This window comes from Micromesistius poutassou, assembly GCF_964030765.1.
Source record: "Micromesistius poutassou genome assembly, chromosome: 11".
NCBI classification, from domain to species: Eukaryota; Metazoa; Chordata; class Actinopteri; order Gadiformes; family Gadidae; genus Micromesistius; species Micromesistius poutassou.
In genome coordinates, this window is record NC_140281.1 from 13,539,461 (window position 1) to 13,566,978 (window position 27,518).

The window sequence follows — 27,518 nt, forward strand, 5'->3', positions numbered from 1 at the left end:
CACAAAGTCACCAACAGATTAAAAAAAGGATTTGACCTTACAGGGGAAAGGAAATTCAATGGAGTGCCTTGAAAAAAGATTAACCACCATTTTGAATTTCAACAAGAGTGTCAGTTACTCTTAGGCGGGGGGGAACTTGGACGTGAGCTTGACGAGAGCAGGAAAGTAAATTAAATTAACCTTGGTTTCTCTTACTGTAACCCACACACAGGTACTGGAGTTACAATCTCATTAACCATGCAACCAGCCCAAATAGGAAGGAATATGCTGTGGACTTTTGAGTCTGGATTATGCAGTACATCATTTATATCCGGCCTAAATCACAGTAGTAAACATTCATATTTAATCTCACACACAGCACACACAACCCAGCCTACAGCAAATGAGGACAGACTGGAGCCACACAGGACTACAACTACAATTGGTTTGTAACATATCCTTTGCCACTGTGATATACATAGTGCCAGCACTGGTATATATACACTATATATATCAACACATATCATATTGACTCATATACAACTCAATGCATCATGTTCAACTCTCATTGACCATAGACCAGCCACTCTACAGTGAGATCAGATGTTTATCTTTGATTGATTTGATTTAGTCCTATATGTTTACATTTTACATATTGATCATTTTCATAATCTAATAGCAGTATATTAAGTATAGTATATAATAGTATATAATAGCAGTTTATTAATCTTGGAAGGAATTCACGCCAACAATATATAGAATAATATCCACTTATGTACAAAATATAAATAAATAAATAATAACACAAATTTAATAAAATATGATTAAAACAAATTAATGTGTTTATGACATGATATAACATTAGGCCTACTGTTAGAGTAAGTAGTTGAAACCGACAAATAAGCACATAACCCTTCTATAAAGATGGTCATATATTTGAAACATAAAATGACTTCTACCTTATAACATCATTACACATTACACTTTTGTTGTAATTATTGTTGTAATTATTGTTGTAATTATTTGTTTAACCTCCACAACTTAATGCGCCTCATATATTTAGTAGTATTTTATTGTATATCATTTTTATCATTAGTATTTTATTATTCATACTATTTATGGTGATGGTTATTATCTATGACCCGTGTTGTCGCCGCAGCACAGCATCAGAAGCTGGGATATTTTCTTACCCATAATGCACCGTAGTGCAGAGTCTGCAGCAGGTTGAGCTTAGCATCGCTGCTGCTGCCACTTAGCTTCGCGTCCTCATTCACTTCCAAGTCCAAACACTACAAATTAATGCATCTTCAGTTTTACAAATAGGACATCTGTTTGGACCGCGTCTCAAGACATGGCTGCCAACGGCCAAGGTATGTGCAGTTGTTTATATGTCTTTAATGAATCATTCATGAATGCTCGCTAGCACTGCTAAGCTCGCGCGATAATGCCAGGCTTTGTTGTACACAGATAGCGAGGAGAAAACAGCCCAAATTCCACTCATACGTATATTTATGTATCTTAACCGAGTGGGAGAGATACATTCATCATCATTGTCGAGTGTACGAGGAGAATGGTCTGCTTGAGAGCTGTAGGAGCCTTTCCGCATCCAGTATCAGCTAGCATTAGCATGCTAGGTCCCCGCCGCTGCTACAGCTCGGTATTCGTGCGTTATATAATATTGATTGACACGGTCGACTTAAACGGCCTATATATATATATATATATATATATATATATATATACACACACACCTTTGTATCGGACTATGAGGGCGTTGTTAACAGCCTACTTGTTGGTGTCGGCCCTGATTAAATACTAAATATGAAGGTGTAGTTAACCTACCTACCTGTGTCGGGGCCCTTGATGTAATGGTAAACATGAAGGCGTAACGTTAGTCAACCTACTGCTTGGTAGTTTCGGCACCTGATGTATAATTTAAATATGAAGGCGTAAGTAACGTTCTAGCTGGTTGTGTCGGGGCCCCTGATGGTATCCTACACATGAAGGCGTAGTTAACTTTCTACCTGGTGTTGTCAGGGCCCCTGATGTTGTGCTACACAAGAAGGCGTAGTTAGTTAACTTCCTACCTGGTGATGTCGGGGCCCCTGATGTAATACCACTCATGAAGGCGTAGTTAACTTCATAACTGGTGGTGTTGCCGCCCCTCATGTAATGAGTGTGAAGACGCAAGTTACCTACTGGTGGTGTTTGGGTCCCTGATGTAATGCCAAATAGGCAGGCTTAGTTATCTCCTACCTGTCGGGGTCCCTGTTGTAACACTAAATTTGAAGGTGTCATTTTGGTTATCATCTATCTATCTATAATCTAAATGAACACCTTCACCAGGTCCACTATATCCATGTTGCATAATCTATTTCAGCTTTAACTGGAAACTAAATTCGATTTAGTTTCCAGTTAACGATGTCATCTACTTAGATTCATTCAGCTATATTAACTCACTCAATCCTTGCAATCAAGAGAAGTGAGTTATTGTTGTATTGCCTCTCCTTTGAGTGGAACGCCTAATTATGGCTGAACGATTTGGGGAATTAATCGAAATGCTTTATTATTTTGACCAATATTGCGATAATATGTGATTTTTTTTTAAATTTATTAAGTTTCTTATGTTCTGTATTATTCACTCAAAATAACAATAAATCGTTCTTAAGTATGACCAACACAACATTGGAAGCAGTCAACATGTTAACTGCTCTTTCCTTTAGGCCAGGCCGATGAATTGATATTATAACATCTTTATTGAACTATCGAATTGTAAAATAAATCTAAATCTAACTGAGCTCCAGTCAGAAACGGTAACAAATCACAAAAAAAAAAAAAAAATATATATTTTTAATCACAGCCTTAGAGATTTGCATATCACGTTCTATTACATCGTAATTTCAATTTTAAATTGATTAATCATTCAGCCCTACACCTAATCAATGTTTGCTCCAATTGGTCAATGTAATTGATCAAGTCAGAACCTATAACCTAAAAGATGAACCCTGTTGTCTTTTGGTTTCTTCTCCAATCGTAAATAATGCATGTCATACAGACCACCTGCTTATTGGTAGCAATATTGGTACCAATATTTTAAATTACTTGTCGGTAGTACACATACATATGTCATTGTAATTACACCTGTGTAATAGGTCCCATGATATTCAGCCTGTATTAACCGTGTATGTTCTGCAGGTGAGGACCTGCAGTATCAAAAGCCTGGTGCAGAGAGGTCTCGCCGCAGGAGAGGAGAGGACGACGACCTGGACAGGTACAGGATGCTTGATGCAATTATGATGTTTATTGTGTGAGGGTTGTGGTGTCTTATAATTAATTGAATTATATAAATACATAGGGTATTTTGATGAAAGTACAGAGCATACACCATTATTCAATTGCTATATGAGTTTAAGGGTTGAATCAGTTACAATCACGTAGTAACTGATAGTTCATGTGATTTGATTGGTTAGATGTTTCTCTCAATATTTCTTGAATTTGTCACATTTCTTCGTTGTGTCCCTCATGTAAAAGGCCCTTTGCTGGTCTTTAGACCATGGTGGAAACGCAGACTACAAGGGGCTCAAGGAAAGCTTTTCGTCCCATGAAATGTAGTTCCTGGGGCTAAAAGATCTGGGTAATTTTTTCGGCTTTAGTGTATTGTCTCTAATATCTAGGGCTGTCAAGTTCTTGTCAGTCGGTTGATTGGTATGCAGTTCTCATTGGTCGTACAAACGCTGGTGTTTCTTTCATAAGGGACAAATGCAGATTGATGCATTAAATATTTTAGTGAAAGGCTATATTGTGTTAGGAGTAACATTATTTATTAACTAGACATGTCGCTGCATGTGCATTTTCTGAAGAAAGTTTGTCTGGTTGTGTGTGCGCAGTATTCCGTGAGCATGCTAATGCTACCAAGGCTAATGAACAAACAAGCCAAATTTGTAGTCCCTGGGACGCTTTGACATGGACTTGTGATTGATTGAACAATGAGGCTGATGGTTTTTGTTTGATTGCAAGTTGTGGCGCCCTCCTGACACCAAAGCGGTACTTTACTTTTTGGAGACCTGCTGATGCGCTGTGTCTATTCATGTACCAACTTTTACCCCCTGACTTCCATTCTAAAAAAATAGTTTGGTGAGCACATGCAACAGTGCTAATTTGAAATGGACCATGTGATGTCATTTTTTGAGCTACGATTACAAAACTTTCCACATTATCTAAGGGAGATGTCCTTGCTGTGCCAAGTTATAGGTCCTTGGGATTCTCTGATGCAAATTTGTGATTGATTGAACAATGGTGTCTCAGTTGCATAATCATGTTTTCTCATAACATGTCATGTTTTCAATCTAATTGAGGAGTATGTGGACCAAATATTGGGCCACTTGGGCTTACAGGTCGGTTTTCAAGGTTTTCCAAAACGTTCAAGATACAGCAAAATCTATCTCGACGGACCTTATTGGTCCTTGACGCCAAACTGTGATTAATGGTGTGGCAGCATATATATATATATATATATATATATATATATATATAATTTTTTTTAAGAACCCCAAAAAAACGTATGCAGACCTATAATCTAAAAGCGTTGGGCATGTTATTTTTTTCACGTCTGCGATGCTCACCATAGCAAGATTCGCAGCACCATCCATTGGGAACCATTATTTTAAACACAGAAAAAAAAAAGTATTGATACTTCCTATGTGTGTTTTCTATCTACTACGTGAGGCTTGTGTGACCTGCTTAACATTGAAGCTATGCTGTAACTAAGTCCAAGAGTGGATCTGAAAACCCCTCACTCTCTCAAAAAAGCACTTGTGTGATATTTAGGCTAGCAGGTAGATTTGAGTGCTCCGTGGTCAATTGAGATCATCTTGAGATAACATTCATATGTTTTTAGTATTCATTTCCCTGATCGACCAATCGATTGGTTGTAGAGTTGGACTAATTTCAGTTGGCCAAGATGTTCTTTGATTGGCTACAGCCCTACTAATTTCCTGTCTGGCTGTTAATTCATTGTCTTGTTGAATTATATGGTGTTTGATTTATTTTGGTATGTGATGGATTCAAGTAATTAGAGGTGAATATCGTTTATATAAATGTTTGCACTGATGTAAGGATGAGTTGTGTTAGGTGAGGTGTGTTATAATGTAAGACTTTGACCAACATTGACTAGACTGGATGTTGTGATGTTTGGTGTATTCAGGTGGTATGTTGTGACTGTTTCGACAGCTAGTTTAACACTGTGGCTTAGTCTTAAAAAGCTCCTTAATTTCAGACTTGATCCAGTTATTAAATCAATAATTAACCATTTTATTGGTTCTGTTTAGGTATTTCATCTGAAACAACCGTCTTTGTCTTCATTATATCCTCAAAATTTTTTACTTTACTAGTATACTTTTCCTGACCTGATCATTGATGACCGTGCATCAATGTGTGAAATGAGTCCAGTGTTGTGCAGTTCAAGAGATTGCTCTCTTCTTGGACGGTGCTCCAGGCCAGTAGTCAAACAGTAGTTTTGAATAAGTTTTCCAAACACTTCTAAACACAATCTTTGGAAACGGCTGTATCCATTTAAATTACGCCAATAAAAGTTACATATGTTTCATTTAATTTCACTCAGGAAAGAAAAAAGTTATCCACACTTGACCGGGTCATCAAAGTGTTCGGATGGAACTTAGAAAATTTGGTTGTATGCCAACAGGCAGCAGAGACCCGGCTGTAAGGTTACTCCTCTTCATTTCCCGCTCAGATTTCACTAATTCATGACCCGTTGAACTCCAATGCTGCTGTGCCAACGGCAGTGTTGTGTGGGCTTCCAGACCAGCTAAATCACAGGACGGTGCAATCCAACAAACCAGACATGTAGTCTTACCCCATGGGACTTTTATTTTATAAACATCCAGCATATAAGTCCATTCCAAATAGCGGTATGAGAATCTATGGAGCTAATGGTCAGGAAGCCAGATTCCTCCCTTTATGATTTAGCATGTGTATTCTTCATAAAACCAAACGTGTTTTAAATATGACAGACCGTGGGATGAACTGTGTTATGACCCGACAATAAAGGACATATGGTTCTAGCAGATGGTATAACACAAGTCCAAGGACTTCTACACAAAACGGGTACCCATGTTGCATAAGGCATGAGAGAGAATATAAAATTCTGAAGGCATTTCCTTATTTAGCCCTATCACTTGTGTAATAGGGGCTTCCATTAAGTGTCAACCGAGCTGTAAGATGGATGGATATCTCGGCCTATCAGCTGATACAGTTCATCATGGGAGTTGATAGATCAATCCCTACATCATTTGTACATAACATTATTTCTACCACATATGTTTGGTATTTTTATTTTAATCATTTGTCTTCTGATTACTGTCCTGTACTTTCTGCTGTGACACCCTTATTTGCTGGCTGATATAATGAAGTAGTATCATATCATCTTGTATTTGGATGTTACACACTCACTTGTGATGTGATGTAGTGAATACATGGTCGATATTCAGAGGGGTCTGATGGTCTCCCAGCTGGTGGTGAGTAGAAGCTCTTTAAACACACGGTCTGCTCTGCTTCCACAGTGACCTGGAGGAGGACCTGCTGGAGGAAGACTGGCTTTCTGCCAAAAAGGTAAGAACCCGCCTCCTCCTCTGGAGCAGTTGTCAATCACATTTACACTTTCATGGGTATTCACAGGCTAGACGCTAGGGCACAACTGTTGACCCAAAAGCTTCAGAAGGATATGGAACAGGGGACGGATCTTTTCTTCCAGAGATGGCTCGGAGGTGATTTTTAGGTGATTTTTGCCAGACAGGAAATAAAGCTAAATAGAGATGTCAGGTTAAAGGTGGTGTAGGTACGATCAGAGAGCTGTAAAGAGAGAAGTAGCAGAATATAGAAAGATTTTGGAAAATAAACGACCCAAAAAACATCTGCTCCCTCCCTGCGTTTCTCCACCATTGGGTAGTGTTGTATTTAATGCAATGTGATTGGTTTTGAAGATGGATTCCCCAAAACAATCAGTGAGGCAATTCTCTGATTGGTCAGTAATTAGTCATTTAAATTAAAAAATATAAATTGACTCTAGGCAGGCTCACTTAACAAATTGAAGAACAGATTCTTTCAGAGCATTTCACTGACCAGAAGCTGATGGAAGGCTATGGCATGGCCATCTGTGACGTATAACATTCAAATTAGAGTTATTTTAAAACACCTTGTATCAGTGACCTAGGTACAGTAAAGGTACAGACCTCATGGGGGTGTAAGTCAGGTGTTTGGGCCTCATCATCATCATAATCAGAGGAAAAGGACAGACAGCTGTCCTCCCAGCAGGAGGGGGGGTATCGCTGTGAACCAGGAGGTGGAAGTGCAGTGGACCAACTGGAAGTGGCTTTTAACCTCTCCAGATTGTCCTCACCATATGGGAATAAAGCAACCCCTTTCTCTTCATGAGTTGCTCTCCCTCATAACCCTCTCTTTCCTGTGGGTTCTTTACCATTCTCTCTCTCAGCACATTTTCTTCTACCATTTCACTTTGACTCTATTTCTCACTGTCTTTCTTTCCCTGGCTTTCCAGCTCTTTTAAAATATATATATTTTGTCTTCCTTTCCCCCCAGAATGCCTCTGAGGCGTCTGACGAGGAACTGAATGACGACCTTCTGCAAAGTGATGATGAGGACATTCCACACCTGAGGTATGAGGAGGATGTTGATGACGGACCCCAAACCCACTGGTTTTCTATCAGCTGTTTAATTGAGCCGGCCTGAGAACTGAAAACAACAAAAAAACACATGTTTTTGTTTTAATTCCAGCGCTCAGCAGGTGAGTCTGAACGCTACCTTCAGTCTGGGGACGACCTACAACCAGCAGGAGCCGCAGGAGGACTATGCTGATGACGTGGTTGACCTGGGGGGCAAGGTCTTCCAGGAGGAGGCCGCAGAAGGGGAGTACGTGGATGAGTTCAGTTCAGACCAGGTGGACTATGGAGCAGAGATGAACGACGGCCTCCAGGGTGAAGTTCTAGACCTGCAGATCACTGAGCCCCTGGACGGGGACTTTCAGGTCAGTCGTCGTCGCACGTACACACCTATGTACGCTTAAACAACACGTGCACACCTTCAGACCACATGTACGCTTAAACAACACGTGCACACCTTCAGACCACATGTACGCTTAAACAACACGTGCACACCTTCAGACCACATGCACGCTTAAACAACACGTGCACACCTTCAGACCACATGCACGCTTAAACAACACATGCACACCTTCAGACCACATGCATGCTTAAACAACACGTGCACACCTATGCACCACATGCACACTTACACAACAAGTGCACACCTTCAGACCACATGCACAATTACACATACACAGCTATGCACCACATGTACACACCTTCTGACCACATGCTTACCTACACAACATGTGCACACCTACACGGCACTGTGCACACGCACATACAATGTGTCCTGCTAATAGTTTAGCTTGTACTCTCAGCTTTTCTCTTTACACTTTACAAGTGTTTACGACAACTTCACTTCAACGGTCACAAAGACATGCATGCATGTACAGATGCTCTTCCCATCCTCAGTATATATCCTCTTTAATACATTACACTTATTTTATTTTATATATTTTTTACTTATAAGCTTCAATTTTCTGGTTAGGGTGAGACGTATCAGTTCATGTTTTTTTTTTTTTTCTGTTTTTTGTTCCGTACTATATTTTTGTTCACCCTTTATAAACCCAGGCCCACACCACACACAGCATCACACATAAACACAGTGCACATTCCTACACAACTTGCCTCTTATATTCTGTGCATGTGAAGACAACGTGCATGGGGCCCGTGCATGGGGCCCGTGCATGGGCAGATCCCCCTCCTCTTGTCCTCTCTGCGCGGGGAGATGGAGATAGTGTCACATCGGGGGATTGAAGCGTATTGAGTCGAGCGCCACTGCGATGGCCGCGGATTAGCTTCATTATCACGTCCCTACAGCTAATTTTCCTGCCCTGCTGACAGAGCTGCTGTTGACAGCTTGTTTGGTGAGAGTCATCGGCTGACGGTCCAACCCCATCCCTGGGTCCATTGTGACCTTGGAGCCGTTTCGGGCCATCATTGTGTCGGGTGCTCATTGTGTGCGGATGTGCTGCCACTCGACGGGGGTTAATGTGAGGGGCTTTTATCAGGGCCCTCGACTGGATCTGATAACGTCTCGCATAGGCGGACAGTTTATTGACCTTCGGCAGGACGCCCCATACAGTGGTGTAATGATTGATGCGAGTTTGCCTTTCACCGCCACCACTCCCCTGTTAAGTCTGAATTAAGAGGATGGGAGATAAGGGAGCGCTGTGGTCTTTTTAGCCAGGTGTGATGGGGCCTGGCACTTGACAGAGATGTATTAGCCTGCCTCTTCCTCTCCCTCATGCCCAGATAAGACGTCGACCTTCTTGTTGATGCTCAAAGCTGTGTTTTTGTTGCTCCTGGCGTGTTTAGCGCGTAGAGGCATGCAGATTCCAGGGTGTGATATCTGCGGCTTTAATTCCCTGAGATCTGGTGGGAGCCCATTTTAAAGCATCATCCTTGAAATAAACACCAGCATGGTGAATGCATGTCAGCTCCCATAAAAAAGTATCTCTTTTGGAAATGAGCTGTCTAGCTTTTAACCACTGACGACACCCACCATCCCATGTTTGTTGAGAGGTGACGCGTGAAGAGGTATTATCCGCCGCTGTGCCTCTGGGCCTGCCTGCCACACAGGGACACACTGTTTGGATTTAAAGGTCAATGGGACACTATGACTTCAGACCTCATGAAAACAATCTGAACGATAACAACAGAAACCAATTCAACACTTTGACGCCTCCTACAGTGAATTCAGATTACATGAGCCGGTAGGGGTAACGGCACCTCTTGCTCTATGACAGGGGCATTGGGAATCGAACCCAGAACCTTTTGGTTTGCAGTGGAACACCCTTGCCGCCCCCCTGAAACTGAAATGTGTTTCAAAGGCCTCCCTCAGATGGTTTTAAGATATTCTCCAACTTGTTTAAAGACCTTCCCCTGGTGGTTTTAAAGGTGACATGGCCCAAGGAGGAGATTATGCTGCCCAGCATGTCCTGGAGCAACCTGCAGCCTTGTGTGTGTGTGTGTGTGTGTGTGTGTGTGTGTGTGTGTGTGTGTGTGTGTGTGTGTGTGTGTGTGTGTGTGTGTGTGTGTGTGTGTGTGTGTGTGTGTGTGTGTGTGTGTGTGTGTGTGTGAGATCTGTTTTAAGGGAGAAAGCAGAGACTCATGTGTTTTTGCTCCCTCTATTTTATTCAAGGCAGCATTCAGAATAACGGTAGTTATTCACAAGGAATACAGCATTTTAGGGCGGGAGAAGGCCAGGAAGAGATGTAATTGGATCATTCAGGAATTGGATAGTGATTGGAAGTAGCTACCAGTGCCTACCACCATCACAAAGGGTTTTAATGAAGTTGATCCGGTTCTATTCTAATGTAACTGTGACATACGGAATACAGAGTACTATGTTGTGTTTTTGCATTCGCTGTTGAACAGACGTTAGTGCTACAAGCTAACGAGGTTAGCCTTCTGTGTTTGTTTTGGTTTGTCCGTAAGGGCTTAACAGTCTGTGATCATTTGGTTTTCCTTTAAGGGCATCCCAGGTGACTGTTCTGACAGGTTTATTTCCACACCCGCATGTTCGTGGTCCTTGGAAAGTATTCACAGGTGTAACTACTATATTTACAAGGTTTCTGTAGTGGCTGGCCCCGCTGTTCAGTATTCATTGTGAGTCGAGGCGTGGAAGAGTGGAGCAGAGAGGATTAAAGCTGTCTGTAGCCCTGGGCCGGTCCTGTCCACCAACTATTTACTCCCAGTAGGGATCTGTTTTCTCTGTACCGAGGGCGTGTCTTGTTGGAGGTATATATTATCTCTGTACTGATCGGGTCTGTCTTGGTTGATGGATACATTATCTTAGTGCTGTGGCGTATGTTGGTTGAGGGTCCATGTAATGAAATGTCTCATGGTGAAAGGACATCGTATTTTTGTAGTGAGGTGTGTCTAATTGAAAGGATATGTTATCCTTGTACTCCTGTGTCCTGGTGGAGGGATACATCATCTCTGTACTGAGGGCTGTGGTGGCGGAGGGATACCTTTCCCCTGTGCTGAGGCTGTGTTGGTGCGTTGCAGGTTAATGGTGCGCTACATGGAACGGTGTTGTCTGTTCGACCCCCTGACCTTACTTAGCTAGAGACACATCTCATTAAGGCGCATTACAATCAACACCAGTCTTCAAGGTAAATACCACTGCCCTTTCTATACAGATGATACCCTGTTAGTAATAGCCAATATTTACAAAAGGCATTCATCCATTTATGCATTCGTCAGGTGACTTTTATCTTGTTGTTTGGCTGCGATCTTGAAGTGCGCAAACGGGCAAGTCATTCGTTTTCCCAGAATGCTCTCTTGTTTGCGATGTTGTCGGCACTAGGGCGTGAACTTACAACCTTAGCCTCGAATGATAGAAAGGCAGTCGGATATCTCCACCATTATTGAGCTGTTCCTATCTGGCCCTGTATTTCTGTGCATCTTGTCAAACATCTACATCTCATTGAATTTCAAATGTCGGCAGGAATATTAATGAAGCCCACTCCTACTGTTATGGTAATTCCAGGGTTGGGGGGCGGTGGGGAGTCCCCTAAACCCCTCCCCCATCGTATTAGCTAGCGTTTCCACCACTCTGCCGTACCCTGCCTGCTCTTGAGTTTAGTTTAGATTAACTCACCCTTACTTGCTGTCCATATTTGTCCACTGTCACATATTTTATAATGCAGAAGATCTATATTGAAAGAGATCTCTCTCTCTCTCTCTCTCTCTCTCGATAGATAGATAGATAGATAGATATAAATAATTCAAGAATACAAATAAATATTAATAACTACTGTATATATTACTGTCCAAATCAATAATCAAGAAAAAAAGGGAATTGATGTGTTTCAGTATGTCTAAATAATGTAAATATGAATGATTATTTGGTAGTAGTTCCATAGTGCTCCTCCTGAGCCGCAACGCTTTACATAGAGTGGTGTCTATCTCTAGACCTGGGTGTGGTGGGTCTCTAGACCTGGGTGTGGTGGGTCTCTAGAGCGTGGTGTGGTGGGTCTCTAGAGCGTGGTGTGGTGGGTCTCTAGAGCGTGGTGTGGTGGGTCTCTAGAGCGTGGTGTGGTGGGTCTCTAGACCTGGGTGTGGTGGGTCTCTAGAGCGTGGTGTGGTGGGTCTCTAGAGCGTGGTGTGGTGGGTCTCTAGAGCGTGGTGTGGTGGGTCTCTAGAGCGTGCTGTGGTGGGTCTCTAGAGCGTGGTGTGGTGGGTCTCTAGAGCTCTGAATGTGTTCATCAGGACGAGGACTACCCTGCAGCCTACCACCAGACGGGGCCTTCGGGCGGGGACGAGGCCCTCTACCACCAGGGCGCCCCGGAAGAGGAGGAGCTCCAGGAGCAGGAAGAGGAGGAGAGAGGAGTTGGGGAGCAGGAGACTCACGAAGAAGAGGACCTGGCTGATAGCTCCCACCTGCTTGACCAAGAGGAGGTAGGAGAATAATATAAATTGATTAATAAATTTGAATTATTATGAACAGTAGATGTACATATACATCATGCTTCTTGTTGTCGCCTACATTATTGTCTCCCCTCCCAGCAAAAAAAGAATAGAACATATAAATACAGTAATAAGTATGAACCAGTAAACAGCCGACACAATAGTACGTGTATTTTGTATCTCTGAAGCGAAATAACAAATGACACTATATTTTATTTAGATTTAGCGATTCTTTTTATTTTTTTATTTTTTTACAATGATGTAGATTGATATTGTATATATATATATATACGAGATGACTCTGTATTTGCCACCATCAAAGGAGACAGGTTTTAACTGAAAGTGTGCTTCAGGGGGAGACTGAGATGGGAGAAGATATCAAGGAGGAGTCTGACGAGGAGGATGAGGACGATGAAGGGTCTGGGCGTCTGCGCTTCAAGTCTGAGAGGAAGGACGCAACTGTGGTGCGGATAGCGGACGCCGCTAGCAAGAGGAGAAACATCCCAGAAACCCTCGGTATGGCCTTCAGTTACAGTCCCAAAGGGGAATTGATCTCATGTTGATGAAAGAACAACAGGGTAGCTTCATCATCGGCAACAAAACCAGCCTAGGTTAATATTGATTTAGCATATTGATGACTCCCGCAGCTATAGTAGGTCCACTGACGTGGTGTGTTCTCCTCTTCTCAGAGCTGTCGGAGAAGGCCAAGGCGGACCTGATGGAGTTCGAGGTGCAGGATCGCCAGCGGAGAGAGAGCCGCTTCGGTGGCGGCTGGGGGAGGGGTGGGGGGCGTGGCTACGGCCGAGGTAACCTCCAGGGCTTTGGCGGGCAGAACTTCAGAGGGAGAGGACGGATGAACGATCAGAGGACCCCGCTGATGGGACACATGGGCATGCAGGTAAAAACACCATGACATACTGGTACACTCATCTGGGCATGTATGTACACACACCTGGACAAGTGTAGGTGTGCGTACAGTCTATATAAACACAGGTAGTCTATGAACACGGTAGTCTATATGAACACCATAGTCTATTAACATGGTTACGTTTATCTTAACACCGGTAGTCGATATAAACGGAGGCAGTCTGTATAAACCAAGTTTTTATAAACGGCCTATGTAAACACAGGTAATCCAAATAAATGCCTGTATTCTATTTAAACACGCGTGGATTCTTGCTGCTATTTCCCAGGTGAATGGGGGGGAAGTTGTGACACAGGTGGGCAGGTGGATGTCACACTGAGTGTTAAAGAGAGTTAATGTCCTGAGAGGTGTGAAGGTCATTAAATCCCTCGTCTGCTCCTCTTATCACTGTTGATAGACGGATTATACAGAATCAGCCTTGCTCCATTTACACAGCCTCCACCAAATTAAACATGCTCATTGCCGGGGATTTAGCGTTTGTGGGTTTTTGATATTGGGAGATTCTCTCCAAGCGTGTAATCCCTTCGTTTCCACTGATCATGAGCACAGGCATGCCTGAAGGTGTTTGTGTCTGGAGACCAAAAGTCTCTTTTAATAATAATACTTTTAATAATGATTGAATACCTGGAACACTAGTAACCCTGCTCCTTCTCTGGATTACGACCTCTCGGAAATGAAAAGTTAAACATTTATTATCTATTTTCAATGTATGACCATAAAATATATCATGAATTCAGTGTTCACTAATGTGTAATGAATTAATTCAACTCACTGGATTCAACCACAAAGGAATCCAGCCGATACGTCAACAGCTCATGGTAGTCCTGAGCTGAGTGATACGTATACAGTCTGGGTTGCGGTCTTCATTCATGCGCTTCTTTCCCAACATACAAACAAGCGTGTTGGAGATTATTTCACAGCATTGGAGTGGATTGACATGTTGACTTGACAGCGCATAGCTGCATGCTAGGAGAAAAGCTAGCCACAGACAGGCTAACAGCCGTAGCAGACGAGCTAGCTCCAGAAAGGCTTACAGCAGTAGCAGACGAGCTAGCCGCGAACAAGCTAGCAGCAGAAGCAGACATGTTAGTAGATGAGCTAGCAACAGAGGCTAGCAGACTGGCAAGCAGCAGACAGTATTGCAAAGTAAAAATGTTTAATTGAACAAAGGCACTGTACAACACAGCGTCATTCTGGACAATCACATTGTTGGGACATGGCCCGGGTGGCCTATGTAAAGAATATGAAATAAAGTATGAAATACAAACAGAATAGTAATATTGACATAAAATTTACATGAAACAACGTTTCAACATGACGTGTATAAAACCAGCAGCTGTGAGATGATGTGATCCGTGTGATCAGCGGTGACATGACCATAGCCGTGTCCATGAGGTGACATTGTGTCGTGTTCTCCTCCAGCACTCTGCGCGGCTGCCGGCTCCTATGCGGCCCCACCCCCACCACACACAGGGGGGCTCCCGGGGGCAGATGTCCTTCCAGGAGCACCGGGGAGGGCCCCTCGGCCACTCGCCCAGCCTGCAGCCCCTCATGCCCCCCCACCTAGCGCACCGGTCCCCTCCTCCGCAGCGCCCCCAGCTGGACTCCCTGCAGCAGCGCCTCTTGGTTTCCCCCCCGTCCAGCTTTCCCCAGAACGCCCCGCCCCCGCCGGGCCCCGCCCCGCAGTCCAAGAACATCCACATCAATCCCCACTTCAGAGGCCCCGCCTCCACGCAGCCCGCACAGCAGGGTGGGTACCACACGTCTACACACGCTCTACAGCACACACACACTCTATGAAATGTACTCACACATGCACAAAATGTACATAAACACTTATTCCTGATTAAATATTTAACTTACTGGGATTTTTCAAAGGCAATATTTGGGCTACATTACTGTCACAGCATGCGTGCATTTAGTAAAGTGTCCAGTGATGTGGGAGGGGTGCAACATGCCCCTGGGTTCATAGCATGGCACACCAAAGCTTACCCTATTTTACCAAAGAGGTTGATGTTTTGGACTGGTTTCTCTCTTGCTCTTTTTCTCATACTGACTTGAGTTTCTCACTCTGACTCTCTGTCTAACTGTGTGGCTATGTCCAAATGTGTCTCTCTGACTGTGTCTCTATCTGACTGTGTGTGTGTGTGTGTGTGTGTGTGTGTGTGTGTGTGTGTGTGTGTGTGTGTGTGTGTGTGTGTGTGTGTGTGTGTGTGTGTGTGTGTGTGTGTGTGTGTGTGTGTGTGTGTGTGTGTGTGTGTGTGTGTGTCGTGTGTTCTCTCCCTCTCTCTACAGCACCCTTGACACCATCAGTCCAGATGCAGCCCAGACCGGGAGGTGCACCTCAGAGGTTCCCAGTAAGTACTTCCTCCTGCTATTACCCATCATGCAGTGTGTCTGGGCGAGGCCAGTGCCATTAACAGGCTGTGGCGCCAGATAGCACACTGGCCGCCTGTGATAGCAGCTTAAAGCAGGAAACCACTCCGGCTCAGAGCCGTCATGGCTGTTCTTATTCAGCTGCTCTCCATGCAAGGACAAGGACCCTGCTGGATCCGAAATGGAGTCCTGAACGCAGGATTTACCTCTCCACTCGGACACGCACAGCTCTCTGACCACACTGTTATTCGAGTGTGATGAGATTATAGTGGCAGTATATGGAGGCAGTCAGACACAGAGTAGCCTGTCTGGTAGAATACGGTTCCATGAGGAGTGTCCTTTAACGTGATTACAGCATGTGAGGGAATGCCCCTATCCCATAATAGGCTGGCCTCAGGTGGGACAGACAGACACAGTAAACAGCGTTTCATCTGTGCTTATGCAAATTAGCCCACTGGAAAATATCCCCATCCAATCAGGGTTCTGTGTGGTGGAAGGAAGCCAAACACCCCTCCCCCCACCTCCTCTGTGTCTGCTCCTCCCTTTGATTGGACGCTGATAATGCTGTCACTCAGAGCTGTCTGACCTCACACCAGGAAGTTGGGGGTGGGGTTTTTAACGCATACAGTGCTGAGCTCCCCAGGTGTCAATCACCACCAGACTATGGTTGCCATGGACACCATTAGACATGCAAATGAGGGCGTTCCAGTGCCACGGACGACACGTTAACGACTGCTTCATGTTTAATGGTTAGAATACGATGGGGTCGAAGGTCACATCCTATCCGGAATGAATGCACCTCATCCACCAGTGGAGAATGGTGCTGAAATATTAATTTATCTCCCTGCCAATTCGACAAGGAATATTCAATTAATAATGATAGGACTAAATGCATAATGCTAGCATTATGCATTTAATATTCCTATTTTGGAAATTAAATAAATTATGATATTTGCCTGGATCTTCTGATTGGCTCTGTATTCTATTATGTACAGCTCTGGTACATTTGATCAATAATATTGTTGATATAAATTGATAATGATAATATATTGAGCAAGGTGTTTTTTTTTGCCTTTTTCTTTCTGTATTTAGTGGGAGGTCTATGAAGTTAACGGAACCTGCTAGTGACATCACTGTGCTCCTATTCTCAAATCCTACATTTCCATTTCTTGTTGAATAGTTTGACCTCTGCCCCTGCTCCATTATATGGATTTTTTCTAGGCTTCCCCCCCTCAGCAGCCACTCTCCCGTCCCCCCAGAAGACTATCTGTGTCTGGGTACACACTGGGCTGCCGCAGCCTGGAGGATTAGCTCCAGATGAGCTGAGATTTCACCGCTTTTATGTGGACACCAAACCTGACCTTTCCATCCCAGCAACAACAATACGTTCCTCTGTGTTTAAGCCCCTTTGATTAACTTTCTGTTTAGTAACTTTTCCAGAAACAATTGGCTCTGGTGTCAACACACCTGACTCCCCCTCTTAAGTGGCAGACAGGCAGCGCGGTACTAGCGTTGTATTAGCGTTTAAGATAAGATCTTAAGTCATTTACAATGGGCTCGGAGGACGTCAGAGGCTAGGTGTTGAATAGCAGGTTAATGTGTCGCCAGGCAGATGTGGAAGTAAGTGTGGAGACACAAGAGCTTACCGCTCCAGTATCTGGTTGTATTAGAAGCAAGACGGAGAGGTGGAAAGCTGCTTTAAAACAACCAGCTGGAAACAATGAGAGCAACCCTGATCCGTTCATTACTAGACATAGACTCCTGTCTTTTGCGGTCTATCTTTTCAGGTTTTTCTTTTTCAATCAGTCTCTTTTCACTTTCCTTTTTCGGTCACTATCTCCATGTTTCTTCTCTCTGTGGGTTTTCTCTCTATTAAACGTAGACTCTGCTCCCTCTGTCTCCTCGTCTCTGTGTTTTTTTTTTATTTCTCCACGGCCTGCTCCATGTCTCTGACTGCATGTAGACTGTCTCTATAAACCAGTCGTACCAACAGATCCTCCATCAGTGGTTGTGCGGCTCACAGCCCCGGCTTGGCTTCGGGTTGTTGTTACCATGTGTATTGATGTCTTCCACTCCGTTCAATATTCTCGCAATAGACCCAAACCACCCCCAAACCCTGGCCCCCCGGGACCACTGAGCGAAACCATTTGTGATGTATGAGTCCGAATGTCTGGATCCTCTTGTAAATAGTAGCTTGCCAAATATTTTCTCCAGCTTAGACCGAGCCAACGGACAGGCTGCAACACAGCCAGTGGAGCACCTTTCATCGATTATTATGGCGGAGTTTCCCAGCCTATAACAAAAGCTGACTGGACACTCATTAAACCCCACGCTGGACGGCTCCAGTGAAGTTGACAAGGGAGCCCCGACATTGTGTCTAACTTCTGGTGCTCTGTGTGTGTTTTCAGGGGCCCGGGGACTTCCAGCAGACAGGGCCCTTCGGCCAGCCCCAGCGCCCCCCTCCCTTCCTGGAGCCCTTCAGGAGCCCCGTTGCACCTCCCCCGCAGGAGCGTGAGCCCTTCTTCATCGGAGGTAAGATGCAAGGCCCACCGGTCTTGCTGAACCTGCCCTGAATGGGGAAAGTGTTAGCCTGGCGTAGCCTAGCTTAACATGCTGTCCTTCACCACTGCTGGTGTAGTGTAGCCTAGCTTAACATGCTGTCCTTTACTGCAATCAGTGTAGTGTAGCCTAGCGTAACAAGCTGTCCTCTGCGGGCACTGCTAGTCTGCTAGCCGTGAAGCATAGCCTAGCTTACCAAACTGTTGTAGAGTAGTCTAGCTTAACATGCTTTACTCTGATAGGCATTTACAGGGTATGCAATGTGTTGATTGTGTGCTTTAGCACATAATAAATGAAAGACTGTTTGGCCTTGGCTTTGGGTTGACAACATGAATAAAAAATGTAAGATGTCTGATTCTGTTAGCAGTCTGTTTGAATGCTGTTAGCATCTTGTACACCAGCACTTAGGCTGATGCAGAGAAAAGTGCTCCTCAAGGTCGCAAGTGCTAGGCTGATCTGTGTCTCTGTTACACTCTCTCCATCTCCTCCTCTTGTCCGCCTCTTCTCCTCACATTCCCTCCTCCTCCTCCCTCACTCATCATCTCCTCTCTCAACATCCTTTCCTTCTATATTCTCCTTATCTCCTCTCTGCTGGAACAGAGCCGAGGTTTCAGGGCCAGCCGATGTTCGACCAACAGATGACCAACATACTGATGGGAGGCGGAGGCCCCCAGCCCTCCCACCGCCCCCCCCAGGAGCAGCAGCAGCAGCCTCCGCCCCAGGGCCACGTGAGCTTCGGCCAGCCGGCCCCTGTCTTTAACCAGACGGGCCCCGGGCCCCTGGGACTGTTCCAGAGGGAGCCCCCCAGGGCTGGCATTCCTCCCCAGGGCCTGGGGGGCCTGAACCAGCATGGGGGCCCCCCCAACCAGCCCCGGCCCTTCATGGGGCCCAGGCAGCCCTTTGGCCAGCAGCAGAACCAGAACCTCTTCACCCCCCCTCCGTTTGGGATGCAGGTATGTCCAAGAGTAGGGCTGATGTATCAGCCTCTGGGTTATTTTGTTTGGACTATGTGGTGTTCTCAGGGTTCTTCTGTTTATTTTATTGTTTGGTTTCAGAGCGTGCTGCGTGAATTGTAAAATCTGTTCTCTATCAAATTATATTTCCGCTGTTGTCGATCAGGTCTAGTGTCTTGTAGCGTGTGTGCAGCCTTCAGATGAAAAAGAGCCAGGCTCTGTTTTATTGTGAATTCATGAAATTCACTGCTTTAGATTATTAAAATGGTGGAGAGAGAGTAATGCACATATAAATAAATGAGAGTGGTTTATATTGGTTGGTGTCAGCCTGACGTTTATGCTAACGAGCTGAAGGAAAGCAGGCAATAGGCATAGGCAAGAGCTCCCCCTAGTGGTGATAGTTGTTACTCTTACTATGCGGCTAAATGAGGACACAGATGGAGGTTAATGTTATGCAGATCTCCTTTAGAAAGAGCCATGCACACAATGTTTCAGCAACGCATGTGTTGTTGGTGTACTTTTTTTGTTGGGATGTTTGTTGGTTTGTTGTCGTGTTATATTCTGATGTATGCATTGTAGCTGTTTGTTATGTTGGTGTGTTTTTGTTGGTATGTCTGTATGTTGTTTGTATGTTGACATTGTGTTCATGTGTGTTGCGTACGTTCTTTCTGGTCTTTCAGGGTGTCATGCAGCTGTCCCACCATGACCACATGGCCTCCCACCCACCCCAGCACCACCAGTCACAACACCACCAGTCCCAGCACCACCATCAACAGCAGCAGCAGCAGAACCACCAACAACAACAGCAGCAGCAGCAGCACAGACAAGACCTCCCCCCCCACCATCACCACCACCAACAGCACCATCACCAACAACAGCAACATAATCATCAACAACAGCAGCATCAACAACAGCAGCAGCATCACCACCAACAGCACCACCAGCAGCAGCAGCAGCAGCAGCATCAGCTAGCTCTGAGTGACCATCGTCCCATGATTCACCAGGGTCAGAACCCCTTCCAGGGCGGCCCCCGCCAGATGACGCCCCGCCACCAGAACCCCCCACAGCGCAACGGCCCGCCCAGGCAGCACATGGTGAGCTACTTGCAAGCTAACCCTGTGGGCTTATACTGATGAGACCATGCTAACTCTGGAGATAATTCATCAAAGATATTAGCATGCTAACTCTGGAGATGATTGAAGGGATACTCCGGGATATCTGTAAATTGGCGTATGCAGAGTCAAACTAATTGTTATTCAAATTTACATTGTGTGTGTGTCTAGAAGGGGGGTTCGCTGGGTATGTGTGCTTTTTTGTTAGCCGCTTCCATTGACTTGCAGAGTTAGTTATTTTCCAAAGATTTATAATGTGTTCAGAATAGTGGTGCTTAGGGTTGGGAAAAATAATCGATTCTTCGATGCATCGTGATTCTCTCAGAATGATTCCGTCTCAATGCAGAAAAATTTATAATCAGAAACAAATTTGATTAAAAAATAATAAAATACATTTATTATTTTTTTTATTCAATTTGTTCGCCTGCTGCTGAGTGCTACAGAAAACTCCTTTCTGCCTGCGGGTTCTCTGCACAGATAACCGACTTTATCTAATATAAAATATTGGATAAGGTAATTAATCTGTTGATTGTCTTTAATGATCATCGCACAAATAGGAAGTGATTAGCAAACTTGAGTAGCAAACTCGGATGTATACATATATATTTTTGAAAATCTTGCATGGAAATGTACATAAAAAAACAACCTCTGAATCAAATCGTGAGGTGCAAAGAGATTCCCACCCCTAGTAGTGCTAGTATTTTTTTCTCGACACACAGATCATTTTTTCTCAAACACACAGATCATTCTGCACCATTTTCAGCACTGTGATTGTTAGGCTACCTGTAATGCTCCATTGCAGCGACTATAATATCAGCTGCTTCTGGCTTAGTAGTCAACTCGGAGGGTAACCTTTTAGTGATGCATTAAGTAGGCTGTAAGCTACTCTAACTGGGTGTCAATTGAAGTGACTAACTCGGCGAACCCCCCTTTTGAGCTCACAATCATGACTTTTAAATCAAACAATTCGTTTGAATCTGGTTAGACAGGAAAACACTTATTTGCAGATATCTCTGCTAACCACTTAAGCCTAATTTTTACTCCTGCGTAAAGTGCTGTACGTTGGTTACGGAGAGCCCTCTACGTCGCCGGAAAGCCTGTCGGAGAGCATCTCCGTCGTCTCCGGCTGCATGAAATATTTTTTAAGTGTCCGTCACTCCGTCAAGCGACAACAGAGATGGCAAGGGCTGCGATTGGTCCTCTAAAAACATCATTTCCGGAATTACTTACTTATTACCTACTGATTGGGCGGGAAATTGTATTGCGTATCCGGCACCACGATGGAGAACTATGAGGGCTCGAGGGGTCTCCGTGGTTACGCAGTTGGATAGCGCATTACGCAGTTGTAGAAGTGTAACCAGCGCTTTAGGGGGTGCCCATGCTGTTTCTGGGGCTGATTCAAGGAGAATAAATTAACATGCTAATTCGTGGAGAAGATGTATTGGCAAACATACAAAATCTAGAACAGTGTTTACAAAACTTAAGGTGTACAACTCAATTGTCTTCAAGACCATTTCGCGGACCACCTCATGTGCAAACACTAAGAATTTGATTAATACACGTGTGTGTGTGTGTGTGTGTGTGTGTACAATTATTACTGCAAGGCCATGGCCAGTGGGAGGAATTGTCAGAAACTCTGCTTATGCTTGGTGTGTTTATTTACACAAATGAATACAAAATATCATGGAAAAAATTGCAAATGGAATGCAAAATGGTTGGCACTTCTAATACTAAGCCATAAGAAAATATTTACCTAACAATATTTTTTTTGTATTCATTTGCAATGATCTATGTAATTCTTATGCTATCATAAATGAATATTACAAAAGAAAAAAACGCATGTATCACCTGCAGTACCCTTGCGAACCATCAGTTAAAGGCATATCACAGGTGGAAAAACACTGATCTAGTAGATAGTAGTTGTATTCTGTTATCTCACTGTGAGCTGGGGTAGTTGTGTCTGTTACCTGGCTGTGAGCTGTGGTAGTTGTGAGTCTGTTATCTCACTTAGCTGTGGTAGTTGTGAGTCTGTTATCTCACTGTGAGCTGTGGTAGTTGTGAGTCTGTTATCTCACTGTGAGCTGTGGTAGTTGTGAGTCTGTTATCTCACTGTGAGCTGTGGTAGTTGTGAGTCTGTTATCTCACTGTGAGCTGTGGTAGTTGTGAGTCTGTTATCTCACTGTGAGCTGTGGTAGTTGTGAGTCTGTTACCTGACTGAGCTATGTCTCCACAGAACACCCCCACTGGAAAACAACACATGCAGATCCTGCCGCAGCGCAACAGCAACCTGCGAGAGCTCCCCGTTGCCCCTGGCAACAACATCACCACCACTAGCACCGCCGGCAACTTCAACCGGCCCGGCCCCGTCCCTGGCTCCAACATCAGGCCAGTTGCCAGGGCGACGCCAGGGCCCCGACCGGCAGCCGCGGTCGTGGGCCTAGGGAGGGGCAGGCCTCCCGTAGGTTTGGCAACAGGAGACCCTGCTTCCATGGGCAGAACGGTGGTCAGGAAGGAGGTCCCACAGGTCAGTGATGAAGATGTATGTCTGAGACTGAGGGCACAGCTCAACTCAATGGACGGAGGCTAGAGTTTCTAGCGCTGTCCTAAAGAATCTGTAGGTGTCTTGTTGGCATGTTTACTGATGTGTTACTGTTAACATTTGTAAAGCAATGCCTCTGTGTCTAGCAGTATATTCACATATATAACAGTTTCTTAGTGTCTAGCTGTACTGTTGGCATGTAAAGCCATGTCTTGCAGTATCTTGGCATATGTTGCAGTGTCTTTGTGTGTCCAGCAGTATCTTGGCATGTATAACTGTCTTAGTGTGTCCAGCAGTATCTTAGCATATGTTGCAGTGTCTTTGTGTGTCCAGCAGTATCTTGGCATGTATAACAGTGTCTTATGCCGCTTTTCCACCGCCAGTACCAGCTTGACTCGACTCGCCACGCCTTTTTTGCGTTTCCATTGGCAAAAAAAGTACCTGGTACCTAGTACCGGGTACTTTTTTTTAGTACTACCTCCGTCGAGGTTCCAAGCGAGCGGAGTAGGTACTTTTGTGTGACGTAAACAGGCTGCTGGTAACTGATTGGCCAGCGGCTGTAAATGGGAATAATCACTCTTAAGTTAAGTTGTGTCCGGCGTGGTTGGAGTCCACAAACCCGCTCCCGAGGGGGACACTGATCAGCGTTTCGCCGTGTGTGTCGCTCCTTTCCCGGGGCTAGAGTTAGGCTGCGCTTGGTTGTGTGTGTCCGGCGTGGCTGGAGTCCACGGACCGGCTCCGGAGGATCAGCGTTTCGCTGTTTCGTTTTAGTGTCGTTCCTTTCCTAGGGCTCGAGTTTCGCCTCCATCAATGTTACTGTATGACAACAATAGACGCGCAGTCATTGCACTTTTTATTTTATTTTATTTCCCATCATAACCTTTCCCGGGAATCAGGAAATAGTCTTGATCAGATTCAGATTTCCCGGGAACCCGTGATTAAAACCTAATGACGACCCGCCCATGGTGGAGAGGTTCTTTTCTACGACCCGCCCACATTGAAGAGGTACTTTTTTAGATGGAAACGCGCCTGGAGTCGAGTCGAGCTGATACTGTCGGTGGAAAAGCGGCATTAGTGTGTCCAGCAGTATCTTAGCATATGTTGCAGTGTCTTTGTGTGTCCAGCAGTATCTTGGCATGTAGCATTGTCCAAGTGTGTCTAAGAACACATGGTGTCCTGTGTCTCAGGACCCCGAGGAAGATGAGGAGACGAGGCAGTACAGGATGAAGATCGAGGAACAGAAGTGTCTGAGGGAGCAGATTCTGAGGAGGAAGGAGATCAGGAGGCAGATGCAGGCGGGCGTCCGCAAGAAGGAGCTCCTGGACCGCCTCAATGCCCAGAGCCCCGCCCAGCTCCCTGGACAGAACCCCGACCAGGCCCCGGGTCAGAACCAGGCTCTGATCCAGGGTCAGTACCAAGGCCCTCCACAGCAGCAGATAGCCCCGCCGCAGGCCCAGAGACAGTTCCCTTTCAAGCAGCAGCAGCAGCAGGTGCATGTGCCCCCCAACCAGGGCCCAGTCTTCCCCCCCCACCAGGGCCCAGTCTTCCCCCCAAACCCAGGCCAAGGCTTTCCCCCCAACGGTGTCCTGCAGGTCCCCCAGCTACGCACGCCGGTCAGGCCCCGCCTCCAGACTGGTATGGGCGGTGCTGGTCCCAACTCACAGAGACAGATCCAACAACAACAACAACAACAGCAGCAACAACAACAACAACCACCACCCCAACAGATACCACAGAGGAGGAACAGCGCCCAGTCCTTCCAGCAGCCCCAGCCACCTCAGAGGATCATGCCCATCCAGGGTGTGTCAGCGGCTGGACCCAGTCCACTCCAGTCCCTGGCTATGGGGCCTAAAGTAGGAGTGAAGAGAACAGTGATGCAGCGTAGCAGGAGTCTGGCTGAAGACGAGCAACAGCTCCCAGAAAAGGTCCGCATCGTCAAACTACCGGGAGCAGTAAGCACTCCTTCTCCTTTCCTGTCGCCATTCCTCTCCCTTCTCTACCTCACCTTTCCTCTCTTCCCTTCCTTTCCCCTCTCTTCCTCTCCTCTCTCATCTCTGATCTCTGATGTACTCCTTCCTCTTTCTTCATTTCCTCCTCATGTCCATCTCCCTCTTCTCCTCCCGCCATAGCTTTACTAACAAAGCCACCAGTCAGACCAGTGGCACCAGCAAAACGTTTTGGTTGGTAAATGTCAGTGCAGGCCCTAGTGTCTGGTGTATTTATCCACCCAGAGAGAGAGATCTCAGTAACCTATAAGACTGACGGCTTGGGAGGACATCTGTCGCTGTTCCACGAGTGATCCATATAGCAGCTTCAGTGTTTTTCAGGTTTAAGGGTTGTAGTTAGTAAAGGGAGCATGTGACATTTAGAGGTAAGGTTTCCCGCTTCATCGCTGCTCTTTAAAGTGGTGTCATCTCTTAAGGTACAACAGTGTTATTAGGGAGATACCTAGACACGTCTCAACCATGCACCACTCACACTAACCTTTCTGGTGGTGGGCGTGCTGGTGTAAATGTGGATGGTTAAGTTGTTGGTCAGGACAGGAAGAACTTGAGCTTGATTGGACAGCTCAAATCTTCCACTCTTTTGCAGCCATTAAAATAAATAAAAGAAGTACTTGGTTTTTGGATAAAGTGCATCGTTTGCCATGAAATGTTCACCAAAGCTTGAATGAGGAGGACGTAATAATGAAATGCATGGATAGTACTTTTTAATGTGGGATATATAGAAAGCTGGTAGATAACGGGTCAGAGGTGGATGTATATATGTGGGAAAGCAGTGCATTGTGGGAAATGAACACCAGGAAAGCGTGTGTGATAGTTATGAAGTGTGATCCGGCAAGGGACAGCTTCAGCCCTAATTACACCCTAATCTCTATTGACGGAGCACAAAAGGCGCGTGTGTCGCGGTGGATATTAACGGGTTGGTTTGCGTGTTGCCAAGATGCGATAGCGTGTCGGCGCGTGAGCGGCTCTTCTCCGTGACCTTCCCCGAGGATTGGCACACACGTCTCCGCCGAGATAGAGGTAATCACATGTCAGTTGTGGGGGGGGGGGACAACCAGTGGTGCGGAGACGCTCTCCCGCTCATTGTTCTGCTGTCATCACCTGCAGCGGGAGAATGTTATCAGTTCTCTATTCTCTCCATCACACATCTCTCTCTCTGTCCTTGACTGCCTCCCTCCAGTCCTCTGCCAGGTGTGAGCGGAGTGGATCTAAGCATGTGTAATGGCTCATCTGGTGGCTGTGTGGTGTTAATACCTATATTAATACCTGGCGTCAGTGTGGTGTTAATACCTGCATTAATACCTGGGTTAGACGCACTATACCCAGAGGATTATTCTCTGGCTCCTGATATTTCCATCCGCCGCTGTTGGATGGGGGCTGCAGCCGTTGGGATGCAGTTTAGCGTGTGATGGATGCAATCAGCGGTGGTGATTTCTATAGGAAGATTAATCCGTTTAGCGGTCGGGGGGGGGCGGTGGTTCTGGGAGCTGAGAGTGGGTGTGTGTGTGGTGCTCCTCTTCCTCTGTATTGATCTGTCGCATCTCGTCGCCAGAGGACGTCGGGCGACCTTCAAGTCCGCCGAGCCTTCGACACTTCATCTGATAACAAGACCACCGCCTTGTTAAATACACACGCGCGCACACACACACAGATCTATACGCACGCACGCATACACACACATAGAAACATGCATAGAGATACACATCCATATGCGTAGAGGCGCACAAACAACTGTTTAGGTATTTAGGGTTGTGGCCAGGATAGCGTATCACAATCTCAGCTGTCTGTTGCGCGGTGTCACCTGTGTGTTAACTCCATCAGGTGAAGTGATGATTGAACCGTGTCTCCTCTCCTCTCCTCCGCAGCATGGCCGGGGTTCAGAGCCCCCAGGCAGCCCCGAGCCCCTGACCATCCCCTCCCTCACCCAGGGGGCCCACAGGAAGGTGATGCACGCCGGCGCCATGGCAATGCAACCCGGCCGTGGGGGCGGAGCCAATAGGGTAGGTCATCACCTAGGTCGGTCATCATCAACCACGTGAGGCCCTAATAAGGGTTTCCAGACCCAACTCTGCAGAGGCACAACTACTGCCTGAAACTGTTTAAACATGTTGCCTAGAGTAGATGGTACGACCCTACTGGATGCATGAATGAGACACTCTCTCTCTAGGTGATGGTGGCCGGGCGTGGTCGAGCCAGGTGGGGTCCTGGTCGTGGGAGAGCCGCCCCGGCCCAGCAGGGGATGGAGAGCCAGGCCTGCACCGTGTCCATCGAGGGCCTCTCCTCGTCTACCACCGACGCCCAGCTCAGAAACCTGCTGCACTCTATCGGACCCATCCAGGTACAACACCCAGCACGGCATAAAAACCCCAGCCAGCCAACCAACCTTAAAACCTACCCTACCTCTAGACCCTAACCTCTAAATCCAACCCTACCTCTAAACACAACCCTACCTCTAATCCCTAGCCTTTAACAC

General features: G+C 45.7%; 1 protein-coding gene across 2 annotated transcripts in view; it reads left to right on the forward strand.

Moving 5' to 3' along the window:
* The first annotated feature begins 1,208 nt into the window (after positions 1 to 1,208).
* The window catches only part of rbm33a (RNA binding motif protein 33a), a 32,346-nt gene continuing 6,036 nt past the window's right edge, over positions 1,209 to 27,518 (forward strand). The window contains exons 1-17 of one of the 2 annotated variants that reach the window (XM_084475344.1): positions 1,209 to 1,349; positions 3,175 to 3,250; positions 6,558 to 6,606; positions 7,594 to 7,670; positions 7,789 to 8,038; positions 12,378 to 12,566; positions 12,929 to 13,091; positions 13,265 to 13,473; positions 14,923 to 15,250; positions 15,796 to 15,857; positions 18,285 to 18,408; positions 19,036 to 19,388; positions 20,069 to 20,482; positions 22,734 to 23,024; positions 24,227 to 24,991; positions 26,911 to 27,045; positions 27,213 to 27,383. In XM_084475344.1, coding sequence (XP_084331470.1) covers positions 1,331 to 1,349; positions 3,175 to 3,250; positions 6,558 to 6,606; positions 7,594 to 7,670; positions 7,789 to 8,038; positions 12,378 to 12,566; positions 12,929 to 13,091; positions 13,265 to 13,473; positions 14,923 to 15,250; positions 15,796 to 15,857; positions 18,285 to 18,408; positions 19,036 to 19,388; positions 20,069 to 20,482; positions 22,734 to 23,024; positions 24,227 to 24,991; positions 26,911 to 27,045; positions 27,213 to 27,383 — 3,675 coding nt within the window. In that variant the 5' untranslated portion in view covers positions 1,209 to 1,330. The remainder of the gene's footprint in view (positions 1,350 to 3,174; positions 3,251 to 6,557; positions 6,607 to 7,593; positions 7,671 to 7,788; positions 8,039 to 12,377; positions 12,567 to 12,928; positions 13,092 to 13,264; positions 13,474 to 14,922; positions 15,251 to 15,795; positions 15,858 to 18,284; positions 18,409 to 19,035; positions 19,389 to 20,068; positions 20,483 to 22,733; positions 23,025 to 24,226; positions 24,992 to 26,910; positions 27,046 to 27,212; positions 27,384 to 27,518) is intronic. The other variant, XM_084475345.1, reaches the window with a different exon arrangement.